General features: G+C 37.6%; 1 protein-coding gene across 1 annotated transcript; it reads right to left on the reverse strand.

Moving 5' to 3' along the window:
* Positions 1-5539: 5539 nt before the first annotated feature.
* Positions 5540-6857, reverse strand: LOC145271362 (uncharacterized). The gene is made up of 2 exons (XM_080126903.1): positions 6392-6857; positions 5540-6105 (listed from the first exon to the last, which is right to left on the reverse strand). The coding sequence occupies exons 1-2, from the start codon at positions 6855-6857 to the stop codon at positions 5540-5542; spliced, it is 1032 nt and encodes a 343-aa protein (XP_079983029.1).
* Positions 6858-14298: the final 7441 nt, after the last annotated feature.

Below are 14298 nucleotides of genomic sequence, written 5' to 3' on the forward strand. Positions count from 1 at the left end.
GGAAAAAAAATTACACGTGAAAAAAATATTCTGAAAAATGTATTTACGGCGTCGTCAGAAACTGAGAGACGAAACTGACAAATTCAACTAAATTTAGAAGTTAAATAAATCTTGAAAGATTAATATTAGTTTTCTGAGATTATTTCAAAGATAAAATTAGGCACCGCCAAAAATAGCCGAAAAATCAAGTTGTTGTTGTTGTTTTTTAAAATGAAATTATATTTATTAAAATCCATTATTTCTGAGTAACTTTTTTTTCCAAAAAGATAAAACCCTGAATTTTATCATATAGAAAACAGAATAATGTAAAACTTTTTCTACTATTTTTAATTAAATTTTAAATGTTAAATTTTCCCAAAAAGTTAACAATTGACATTTTTTGTCTTGCACAAAAAACGTACATAAATATTTTTAAAAGAGGGTTTTGAAATAATTTATTTATTTATTGTCTAACTAAAATTTAGGGTGATTTTCTATGAGGATATGCAAAAATATTATGATATAAGCACCTGGATTTAAAATAATTCCACTTATTCATATAGGCAACCAGTTACTTCGCGTCGATCTAGAGTCTAGATCGACAATGTTTACGTTTGTAGTTGATAAAAAGCAAACTATGGAATACCAAACAGGCCAAAAACAAATATTTTTCAGTGACGAAAATTTCAATGTATTATTAACGCTGAGGCTGGCCAGTACCAGATGGGTGACTATTTGTATGAGTTTGGTTTTTAATGTGTATGTGTGTGGGGGTCAGGCTCCCCAAAATGGGGGGGGGGATTTAATGCAAAATAATAAAAAAATATTTCAGCACGTTTGGTCCACCATAGTCGAAAGACGGCAAACGTTTTCAAACGGGATCGAAAAAATGATGCTATTTTTAAAACAAAGGGCACAATATTTATCGATTTTTTTTTGTATCGATTCTTCAAAGCATGCCCTGTTTAATAATGGTCATGTATTATTCGGCTCGCTAAAAAAAAATTGTTAATTTATTTATTAAAGATTTTAAAATGGCTTTTTTCGTATAAATATTTAAAAAAATTTTTTTTGTTTTGCTTAACTTAAATTAATTATTTTACTTAACATATTCACTGAATTTCACACTTCAAAACTCAAACCGGGATAATTAAACACAATCGAAGTTCTGATATTCAGACGTCAAAATAAGGTATGCAAACAAATTTTTTTTAATCTATAATTCTGTCCCTTACAACAACACAATATGTTTTGTTCAGTTTCAGATGATTATTTTAAGCATATTTGTACCCCCCTCAAGTAATATATATATATATATATATATATATATATATATATATATATATATATATATATATATATATATATATATATATATATATAAATATCGTTTATGAAAAATAAGTACACTGTTATAAAGTTCATTCTTCTCTTAATAATCGCTGAAAATTTCGTATTGATCGGATAAGTAACTGATTTTTGGTAGATTTTTAAAAAGACGGTCCGTCAAAAAGTTCTGCCCCCCCCCGAGTTTTGGCGGTGCCTACTTAAAATGTTGAATAAAAAAACAACTTGTTTCTGAAAAAATAAAAATAAATAAAATAATAATAATAATAATAAGAAGAAGAAGAAGAAGAAGAAGAAGAAGAAGAAGAAGTTCCTTCGCCCGAAGCTAGAGTTTATCACACTCAAACAACGCAGCCGTATTTGTCTAACTTGATAATTAAAAAAAAAAAACATAAATTAATTATTATTAAAAATAATACAATTTTTAGTTACTTTTCTTAATGATCTTTTCTTTTAAATCTTTAAAAGTTTTGCAAATATATATATATTTTTAAATCTTGCTCGGTAACATTGTTTGCAATTTGATGTGTTTACAAACAACCAAGGCAATGTCAAGGTCGAACAACCAGTGCCACTTGAAATGTTCGACAATCTTTGTATTCTGCTATGGGGTATCTAATCTTTACTTGATCCAAAAATTCTGATATTTAAACCGGTGCCCGGAAAACTCGTACCCTATTAACCCGTACCCAGAAAACTCATACCCGGTAAACTCGCCTCTTTTTGCTAGGTAGGAAAACTGGTCCCTTATTGATTAAATATCGATTGAAAACCCATTTTATGACCATTTTTGCAGGAGATATTTTTAAAAAAAGACTATCTCCTATAATATTTTCAAAAAATATTTTTAATTTGTTTACTGTTGTTTAAAAAAAATAGATTTTCTAAGTGTCCGTTTTTTACCTAACTGGCTAAGTCGTTAGTTGTTTCACTCATTTTAGGGCGTTTATTGTGCTCCAAAACGGGATTACAGACCACATAATATTTTTAACAATATATATACTTGTTTACTGTTCTTTTTAAATAAAATATTTATTAAATATAACTTTTAAATATTTCTTGGAGAAAGAAACGGTAAAAATTGACGGGACTGTGATGTTTTGCGGTTGTCACAAAAATGGAACGGAAATTTAAATTTCGTCCCGGTGCAGTGATTATAGTTCTAAACTATGCATGCGTGAAAGAAATTGATTTTAATTGAAAAACTAATCAAGCGAAAAAGTAATTAATGAAAGAAAATGACTAGATTACACTATTTTTTTTATTTCATTGTTTTTGTTTTCTTTTTCATTTCATTTTTTGGTTTTTCTAATTATACAGAGAAAGGAACATGAAATTCAAAATTTACGGTGTTATGTCAGGTTTCTATTAATAATAACAGGACAAGGATATGTGACCGTTCAGACCAACATGGCCGACTGACCAAGTCTCGTTTATTCACGTTTACGTCCGAGAGTTTACATTATAAACATTGAACAAAGGGGGACAACTCCCACCGATCCAAGGGACAAAATATCTCCTTTTTTTATTTTATTTAATAATGTTTAATGTTCTTTTACTATATGGTCTCTCTCTCTCTCTCTCTCACACACACACACACACACACACACACTTTATATATCTATTAAAAGAAAAGAGTTCATTTATTTACTTGTATATATATATATATATATATATATATATATATATTTGTATATACATATATTATAGGTCTAATTTAATAGGTGGTCTTGACTGACGCCCAGATCTGGTTGTTGCATACTCTTGAGAGGTGAGAGTGGGGCATGCTGTTTTGACTGTTTCTTCCCTAGGTAGATGACTGTCTTCATGGGTCTCCGATGTGTGAGCCTCGACCATTTCTGGTGGTTTGGGTACAATGTGTCGTCGATTGCGTCGGATTATTGTCCCTTCTTCTTTGGTCCGTAGAATGTAGGAACGTGGTGTATTTGCCATTCCAACAACGATGCCTTCCTGGTTTGGGGGGTTGGAGCTTCTGACCCATACCGGTGCGCCATTTTCGAGTGGTTGTAGCTCTTTAGCTTTTTTTTGATAGGCGGTGTGTGAGTTGCTGTTGAGCCTTCTGGTTCCTTTCCCTCTGTCTAAAATTCTCAAGATCGGGCCAACTGGGGTTTAGTAGATCCGGGTGAGTTGGGAAGTTTGTCCTCAGACGTCGGCTCATTAACAGTTCGCTGCGGCTAAACCCACAGTCTATTGGTGTCGCTCTGTGTGCAAGAAAGAAAGATATGGGTCTTTTGCCTTCTTTAACATTCTCTTCATTGTTTTTCACACAGGCTTCTGCAGCTCCGTTGCTTTGGGAATAGCGAGGACTGTTTGTAACGTGCTGGAAACCCCAGTCATTTGCGAACTTGGCAAAGTCCTTCGAAGTGTACTGGCTTCCTGGGTCTTTTCTTAGGATGACAGGTACCCCATGTCTGGCAAAAATAGCTTTAAAACTCTGTATCATTGCGCTGGAAGTCATTGATGTAAGCATGGCGATTTCTGCATATCGAGAGAAGTAGTCGACAAGGATGACATAGCTGCTGCCTTTCAACTCAAATAGATCAGAGGCTACAGTGTGCCATAGTCTTGTTGGAAGCTCAGTTGTCATGAGGGGTTCAGGCAGTTGGTGTCTTAGCTCGGTGCATCTTGGACAGTTTTCTACAGTTCTCTTGATTTGTTCAGATAGTCCTGGCCACCATACGGACTGGCGAGCTCTTTGTCTGCACCTGGTAATTCCCTGATGACCAGAGTGGATTTTGGCAATAATAGTCGGTCTCAGTAGCGATGGGATTATGATCCGTGTGCCATACATCAGTAATCCATTCTCACACGTGATGCTGCCACGGTAGGCCGAATAGGGTTTAATTTATGCTGGGACATGATCCTTTGATGGCCAGCCATTTCTTACATATTGTAATATGCAGTTGCTGATTTCATCAATTTTAGTGGCTTCCTCCAGCTCTTTCAGACGTTTTTCTGTGTCAGTTAAAGATTCCATCATGGTGTGGACGAACGCTGTTGCTAACTCTTCGAGGTCCTTGTCTTGTTTGGTGGGTCCGTTGTCAGATACCGCTCTTGACAGAGCATCAGCTGTGTATAGTTCCTTACCAGGGACATAGCGAATTGTGTATGCATACCTCATTAAACGCATTCGAAACCTCTGTATCCTTGCTGGAAGTTCACTGAGGTCCTTCGTATCTAGTAGTGGCGCCAGTGGTTTGTGATCTGTCTCCACTGTGAAGTGTAGTCCAACAAGATACTGAAAAGCGTTCACAAGCCCATGTTATGGCTAGGGCCTCCTTTTCTATCTGTGCATAACGAGTTTCAGTTTCTGACATGGCTCGTGAAGCGTAGGCGATGGGATGTAATTTTGTGTTATCCTGTCGTTGTAATAATACTGCTCCCAGCCCATTAGATGAAGCATCGCTAGAAACCACAGTTTCACTTGATGGATTGTACAGGCATAGCACAGGTGCTAAACACAATGCTTTCTTGATGGAGGAGAATGCATCCTGCTGTGTATTGTCCCAAACAAACGCATATTTATGACTCAATAAATCCCTTAATGGTTTAGTCATGTCTGCTAGGTTTGGAATGAATTTTCCTAATTGATTCATCATCTCTAAGAACCGGCGGGTTTCTGTCATGTTCGTTGGTGTTTGGAATTTCGAGATACCAGTGAGCCTTTCTGGATCAGGTCGCAGGCTGTCAGCACTGAGTATATGTCCAAGAAATTTTACTGACGACTTGGATATTTCGCATTTTCCCGAATTGAGCGTAATACCAGCAGCCTGAATTTTTTTTCAGTGTGCTCTTCAGCCGGGCATCATGTTCTTGTTGTTTTTTTTCCATATACTAAAACATCATCTTGCATGCATATGGCTCCAATTTCGGTCTCTAGTACTTGTGACATGCGTCTCTGGTAGATCTCACTCGCTGATGAAATACCAAACGGGAGGCGGTTGAATTGGCATCGTCCGAATGGAGTTATGAAGGTCGTCAGCGAACGAGATTCTGATGAAAGTGGAATCTGCCAATACCCGCTGTTGACACCCAACTTGCTCATGATTTTTACTTTCCCTAACTGAGCCAAAAGGTGGTCGACTGTGGGGAGCATGTGGAGTTCACGTTTTACGCACTTATTGAGATTTGTGAGATCTACGCATATCCTAATCGTTCCATTTGCTTTTGGTACTACAACCATGGGGGAACATTATTCGGTGGGTGTGTCAACCTTGCTTATGACCTCCAATTTCTCCATTCTCTGGAGCTCAGCCCGTGTTTTCTCCATCAAGGGTAGTGGTACGCGTCGTGGTGTGGGTACTGAGTATGGACTCGCATCCGGATGTAAGAGTACGGTACATTCTTCTCCAAATGTGCTTAGGCCTGTGAATAAGTCTGGCATTTCTATTTTTCGGTCGAATGGGCGTTTCTGGCTGCTGATGGTATGTAAGTTTGGGTGGACAGTTACGAGCTTAAGTGCTTCGATGGCTGGCCTTCCTAACAGTGGCTCCTCGAGATTGGGGATAATAAATATCCTCTGTTCTGCTGAAAGATCTTCATGCAAGACAGTTGCAGTGACCACTTCAGTCACTTTGAGTGGAATACGTCTTGGACCATGAAGAATTTTGTGGGTATCTGAGAGGTCTGATAGGTCTTTCCGTAACTTATATATGTGCTCTGGAATCGCGGTCACATCCGCCCCAGAGTTCAGCTTGAATTTCAGTGGCACTCCATTGATGGCGATATTGGTTCGCGAAGGCTTACTTATGCTGATCTCTGATATCGTCAGAACACCAAGGTACGCATTCTGATCGCTTTCACATTCATCTGAGCTAGGTTTAATTTCATGCAGCCTTCATGTGCGGCAGCACTGAGCATAGTTGCCAACCCTACCACAATTGTGGCAGGTGGCTGAGATGGCAGGACACGTGCGTCTCTGGTGTTGGGTTTTGTTACTACAGCGGTGGCACTCAGCCTCTGGTCTATACTGCTGTGTGCGCTCATTTTTTTGTCGATTTTCGTAGTGCAGTTCTCGCCCGGGTCTTGTCGTGTTTACTCTGACCTTGTCTGCGAATTCGGTTGTCACTAACGTAGTGGACTGCACTATTATTGTCAGCTGGATCTTCACCAACGATATGTTCTGGGGACCGTAGGAGATGCTGTTGTGATTTTATTGTTTCACTCTGTCGTGCGCGTCTGATGGTCCCATCCAAGGTGAGGTTTGGAATCATTTGCAGACTTAGTGATAGCTTAGGATCTGTGCACCCAACTACAATTCTATCACGAATTAGATCCTCGTGCAGGTCTCGAAAATTGCAGTTTTTAACTAGTGTGTGGAGGTTAGTGATGAATGAATCAATGGACTCACCTTCCTCTTGACACCTGCGGTTGAATCTGACCCGTTCATAAATTACGTTCGTATCACCCTTGAAATGCTCATTGAACTTTGCTACCACTATATTGAAGTTCTGGGCTTCCTCGGGTGCAAGTTTGAATGTGGCGAAAATGTCATCGGCTTTATCACCCATACAATATATTAGGGTGCCCACTGTACAAGCATTTGGTTTTTCGTCAAGGCTGGACACTGTCTGGTAACGGTTGAACCGTCATATCCATTTTTCCCATGACTCGGATTCATACTGGGGGTTATTATGGAACTTCACGTATTTCTTTTTTTTTAACGGCTCTTAGGCTCGATATTTAGTATAACTATTTCCCTGTATTTTGATCACCTGTTAGTAAATCCCTTGTTCTGACACCATGTTATGTCAGGTTTCTATTAATAATAACAGGACAAGGATATGTGACTGTTCAGACCAACATGGCCGACTGACCAAGTCTCGTTTATTCACGTTTTCGTCCGAGAGTTTACATTATAAACATTGAACAAAGGGGGACAACTCCCACCCATCCAAGGGACATAACATCTCCCTTTTTTATTTTATTTAATAACGTTTAATGTTCTTTTACTATATGGTCTCTCTCTCTCACACACACACACACACACTTGATATCGGTATCTTTTGTTTATGAAATTGTTATGTGAAACTACAGTCCTGTTTCTTAGTTATTTTATTTTATATCTATATTCATATGCATATATTTTCATGAAAACATTTTCTGGAGCAGTATAACAGAGCGCGCGTGAGAAAATCAGCAGCAGCTGTAGGATAGCTGGATTATGAAGATGGATTCGTGAAAATGAAATTTTTTTCTGAATCAGCACTGCCATTAATTTTAGCCACGAGTTGCCACAGTTTATTTGAACATGTGTTATTATATATTACAAGTTGTTGGATATATAAGTACGAGACAAACATACTAAATCTATTTTTATCATGTACCACTTTTCCTATTAATTCACTTGTAACATTGTATCTGTGCCATTATTACCTAAATTCATTTTTGCAGCCAGATTATCGCCCCCTTTTTTGTGGCTGTAGAAATCCTATCATAAACTGTGCCTAATCTTTCTTCTATGGCATGCATATCAACAACTCATATATTTTGATTAATATCGGAGTTTAGTATCGGAATATTTGTTCCTGTTAAGAAAAGTATCATCACAAGCATTGCCTTGATCTTACAGGGTGTGGTTGAATTTATTGCCTTTAACCTTAATAATTACTTGTTTGGAAGAATTGCTAAGAAAGAATCCCGACAAGGTTTTGTGTGTAATTGGAACATATCTTCTCTTAAAGTTATTACTTTGTTTTAACCATAATTTGTTTTTAAGAATTTAATAAGAGTTCCGACAGGATATGGGCGTAATTACAACATATCTTCTCTTTGCTGGGTATCAGATTAGGATGCAATTTTTATGAAGCTGGATTTTTTATAGAAATTCAAGCTGTGTCTTATATTGCTGGTGTGGAAAGCATATAAAAATCCGATCTTCGTTGTTTATTATTTTATATTGTCACGGAGTTATTATTTTGTTTTACATAAGCATGCCTCTGGTGTGGAACGTGTATAAACATATGGAGGTGTTGCCAAGCATCCAAACCATTATTGTGACATTGGAAAACTTTCATTTGTTATCTTTTATTGTATTAACAAGGTTTTGAATAGAATTCATTTTGTAATCTTGCTTTGATAATGTTATATGGGCTTTACTTCAATGTATTGCATCTTTCTTTTGATGAGTGACAATATTTGCGTCTTATCATCTTAGTTGCTATCAGCTTTAATGCCAACATTACATAATTGTGTGAAATTGATCGAAATATAAATTGAATAAGATTATAAAAATAATTATAAAATCGAAACAAGTAATTGTATTAAAAGAAACTAAAAAAATAACTAGGATTAAAGATAGGAATTCATATGTAGCATTATTACATTTAATGGAATTTGTCTTTTCATTTTGAATAAATGTTTCTATCTGTTAGATTTCCACGGACATATGTTTACTCATGGCTAAGCGTTGTTGTTCGAACATGTTTTCCCCTCACATACACACACCCACATGTACGCACGTACGCACAAACACACACATATTCACGTTCACGTATATACACTCACATTCATGTGCATACACACACACGCGCTAATGTACACACATGTATGCACACATAGGCGCACATGCGTGCACACATGGGAAACGTTACTTCCCCTGAAAGGAATTCCAGACATGAGCAGTCAGAACACTGACCCTGGTATAAAATTCAACAACAAACATTCAACTTCCACTTTCTTCTCTTTTGCCTTTGTTCGTCAAACAGGCAAGTTCGCGTCCACAGCTCTTGGCTTGAAGACTTCTCCACGTGGACGACTGCTATCATGGACGTGCGGCTTTACTGAGGGCGGCACCCTATCTCTTTCTCTTTTGACATGCTCAACTGCCACTTCTTGTCCTATACTTCCTTCCTTTCTTTTCTACGCGTGTAGTCGTCAACGACTGAATGAATACTTGTGCCACCCAAGCCCTTTTATCTTCGACAGAAAATAAACGACATGTTTATTTTATTCAGCAATTGAGTTTTGTTTCCTTCTTTCCATTCGTTTCAGTATTTTCTTTTGTAGCGGGTTAGGATTATTATATCCTGGTCCGCAACAAACGATGGTGACCCTGTTATTTTAAAATGGGAGGAATGAGTTTGAACAAAGCACGAGGTGTAAACTAAACTCTTCCACACAAATCCACGGCACACACGAAAAATAATTTTTCTTTAAAAAAACAAAAAAAAATGGAACTTTAACAGACGAACTCCTACAACGAAACCATGGCATTAAATATTCCACCCTTCAACCCAACAAATACAAAAATATGGTTCGTCCAATTACAGGCCATATTTGATGCTAAACGGGTAACGTCACAACGAGTGCGTTATTGTTACCTAGTGGAAAAACTGCCATTGGAGGTGGTAGAGGAAGTCACAGATTTTCTCGAAATGTAACCTGACCAAAACCGAGATGAGGACTTAGCAGAATTAAAGTCTACGGTGTAAAAGCTTTCAAAGCAGCTAGCCGACATACTTCAAACGCATCAGCATTATCCTAAAAACTACAACGACACACAACGAAGTTACAGACGAAGCAGTTTAAGCAAGAACCGGTCCACGTCACGAGATAGATAAGATGTTTGCTTCTACCACACGAGATTCGGTGTCGACATGAGAAAATGCACTACACCCTGCGCCTTCAAAAAAACAGCACAGAGAAACGAACCTTCCAGCCAGTAACGACGACAACTGTAGCTGGAGCACAAAAAATGTCATCTGTTTTATATCTGTGACAAAATTCAAGGATATACCTTTTTAATAGACACCGGAGCGGAAATCAGCGTCATACTGACACCGCATGACCACCCAACAGGAACTCAATTTTTTAGCCTACAAGCCGTCAACGGTACAAAAATACCCACTTTTGGCGGGAAAACTTTAAATTTAAACCTGGGAATGCAAAGGAATTTTTTTCTGGAATTTCACCATAACCAGCATAACCACTCCAATTTTGGTGGCAGACATTTTAGCCCATTTCAACCTGTCGGTCGACATGACTCATCACACATTGACAGAAAACGAAACGAAGATTTAGGTGAAAGGAACTACCTCGAAATTTTTAACCACTGGAATCAGCACTGTCCTACCCGAACATTTACACGTCCGCCGGTTACTTCAAAAATTTCCTCAACTTTCCCAGCCATTTAAAAACATCAAGCATAGTGCTAAGCATTATATTAAGACCACAGGACGCCCATCTATTCAACCTCCAGACGCCTGAAACCGGATAAATACAAATTGGCAAAATCCGAGTTTCAAAACCTACTCAACATGGGGATAATACGGCCCTCGAAAAGTGCTTGCTCATCACCACTCCACATGGTGCAGAAAGTTGACAATACCACATGGCGCTAGTGTGGAGATTTTAGATGCTTAAACGCGAAAACAGTTCCGGATAGATATCCTATCTCCCATATCTATGACTTCGCCAATGGACTCCGAGGCGCCACAGTTTTCTCCAAACTGGACCTCGTAAATTCCAGTCGCAGAAGAAGACATTCATAAAACTTCACTGACCACACCATTTGGCCTTTACGAGTTCCTAAGGATGTCTTTCTGGCTGAGAAACGCCTGTCAAACTTTCCAGCGTTTGATTGACGAAGTTTTCAGAGATCTGCTGTTCATATTCGCATATGTGGACGATGTTTTAATCGCCAGCAGAAACCTCGAAGAACACCAGCTAAACCTGGAACAAACTTTCGAAAGACTGTCACAAACTAAACACCGATAAATGTGTTTTGGGCCACCAGGAAGTTCAATTTCTCGGTCATTTAATTGACAAGGATGGAATCTCCCCTTTGCCTGAAAAAGTGCCATTTCAAATTTCCCTCTACCGACATCTGTCAGACAAGTACGCCGTTTTGTAGGCATAATTAACTATTACCGACGCTTTTTGCCTAACTGTTCCGCGTTTTCGCACCTTTAACGGACTTATTAAAAAAAGGAACCAAAAACCAACAGTTAGTTTTGGAAGGACCTGCACTACAGGCCTTCGTACAATCAAAAACTGCTTTGGCAAACGTCACCAAACTCACTTATATCCAAGATAGCGATACAACGTAACTTACACTTACGACGGATGCATCGGAAATAGCAGTAGGAGCTTTCATTCACCAAATTTATGACAACAAAATGACCCCTATTTCATTTTTTCTGCCAAATTAAACAAAGCGCAGACTAAATATAGCATTTCTAAAGAGTTATTTGCAATTCACCTTGCAATTAAGCAGTTAAAATATCTCCTTGAAGGCAGAAAATTTTCCATTTATACAGAGCATAAACCCCTAACATTTGCTCTACACACACATGTCGACAAATATGGTCCACGAGAAATTTTACATCTTGACTATATAGCTCAATATTCTACCGATATATGGTACGTAAAAGGACAAGAAAACGTTGTAGCTGACGCTTTATCTCGCGCAACAATTGCTTCTTTAAATTCCACTCCACTAAGTATGGAATTAATAGCACAGGAGCAATTAGCCGATACCACGTCCCCAGCTATAATGGACAAAACTTCACTGAAGCTAAAAGAAATGCCGATACCATTCGGAACAACACATTTCTATTGCGATGTTTCACAAAAAACACCCTCGCCCTTATATTTCACCCAGCCTCAGATGACAAGTTTTCCAGCACTTCCACAGTTTCTCCCACCCAGGAAAACGTGTCACCGTGAAATTAATAGCGGAACGTTTTGTTTGCCAAATATGAATACGGACATCGGCAGTTGGACTAAAACTTTGCAAAAAAAAAAAGTTCACAGGCACACAAAATCACCTTCAGGAACTTTCAGTGTACCAGATGCTAGGCTTACTCATGTTCATATCGACTTGGCTGGACACTTGCCCAATTCAAAAGGACATACCCACATCCTTACTATAGTCGATAGATTCAGCAGATGGCCAACAGCAATCCCAGTAAAAGAAATATCAGCTACAACAATAGCCAGAGTGATTTTACAAGCTTGGATAGCGATTTTCGGACTACCTTCCATAATCACAACGGACAGGAGCTCACAGTTTCAATCAACTCTTTTCGCTGAATTCTACCATTTTGGGGAACAAAGCACATTAAAACTACTGTCTCCCACCCTTGCGCAAGCGGTATGGCGGAACGGTTTCATGGACAATTAAAAGCATCTTTGGCTATGAAGGAAAACAAAGCGGACTGGTCAGACAATTGGCCACTCATTCTCCTAGCAATTCGCAACACTGTGAAGGAAGATTTGCAGAGCATACCTGCAGAATTAGTTTTCGGATCAGCACTGATTTTACTGCGACAATTCTGCGAAAACAATAGACATTTCCCCAACGACAACTTTTGTGACGGATTTAAAACATAAAATGTCACGATTAAAATTCACTCCAACCAAAAATCCAGACACGAACATTTTTGTTCCAAGCGATATTCAAACCTGTAAATATGTTTTTATCAGGAATGACGCAGTCAAAAAAACATTCTGTCCCAATTATTCCGGACCGTATCTAGTTCTCGACAGAAGTGAAAAGTATTTTACCATATTAAAAAGAGATAAAAAGACACTATTGCAATAGACAGACTTAAACCTGCATTCATAGACGAACAATTACACATTTCTCCTAGTCTAATACAAGAACATACACACTCAGAAACGGACAAAGAAATAAAAAAAACACCATACCACAAACAACAACAAAAATAGGTCGGAAAGTTTATTGGCCAAAACATTTCAAACAATACATAACTTATCAATATATATATATGTATATATATATATATATATATATATATATATATATACATAATATACAAAAAGGAAATACGTTTCTCTTGTATATAGTACATGTATTTTTTCTCGCAAAGAAGGGGAGTCTTGTTCGAACATGTTTTTTCCTCACATGTACGCACGCACATACATACAAACACACACATATATTCACGTTCGCGTATATACACTCAATTCGTGCATACACACACACGCTAATGTGCGCACATGCACGCACACATGGGAAACGTTACTTCCCCTGAAAGGAATTCCAGACATGCGCAGTCAGAACACTGATCCCGGTATAAAAGTCAACAACAAACATTCAACTTCCTCTTCCCTTTTGCCTTTGTTCGTCAAACTGGCAAGTTCGCGTCCACAGCTCTTGGCTTGAAGACTTCTCCATGTGGACGACTGCTATCATGGACGTGCGGCTTTACTGAGGTCAACACCCTCTCTCTTTCTCTTTCTACTGAACTGCCACTTCTCGTCCTATACTTCATTCCTTTCTTTTCTACGCGTGTAGTCGTCAACGACTGAATGAACACTTGTGCAACCTAAACCCTTTATTTTCGACAGAAAATAAACGACATTTTTATTTTATTCAGCAATTGAGTTTTGTTTCCTTCTTTCCATTCGTTTCATTATTTTCTTTTGTAGCGGGTTAGGATTATTATATCCTGGTCCGCAACAGCGTACATCGATTAAAGACTGCTAAAGACTGAATTGTTGGCACATACTGCTCTACTAGCAATAGAATTTATCCATATTTACACTTATATTCCATGTCTTTTTTAAATAAAATATTTTTTAAACAAGGGGGAAAAAGGCTAAGTGTTTGTCGTAAAACAAAAAAAAACAGCTGACAGATTTTTTTTTCTTCTCTTAATGAAATACATGAGATTTTGATTGATATATTTTAATACTTCGTTATCGACTGAATTTTCTTAATATCTAAAAAAGAAAATATTGAATGAAATAGAAAAAATTGTTGTAAGCGTCCCATATTTACTTGACATTCTAAGCATAACATAAGCTTCCACTTAAAAAATATCACCGTGTTTAAAAAAAAAAGGTTTTACACTTTCTAAGTAAATTTTCCCCAAAACACTTCTGTTTTTATTTTAAATTAGAATATTTTATTTATTGATATTTTATCTTCAATTTGTGATATATAAAACTTTGGTACATAAATTAATTATCAAAAATTCCAAA

This window comes from Euprymna scolopes, chromosome 46 (assembly GCF_053919585.1).
Source record: "Euprymna scolopes isolate OS-2025 chromosome 46, ASM5391958v1, whole genome shotgun sequence".
NCBI classification, from domain to species: domain Eukaryota; kingdom Metazoa; phylum Mollusca; class Cephalopoda; order Sepiida; family Sepiolidae; genus Euprymna; species Euprymna scolopes.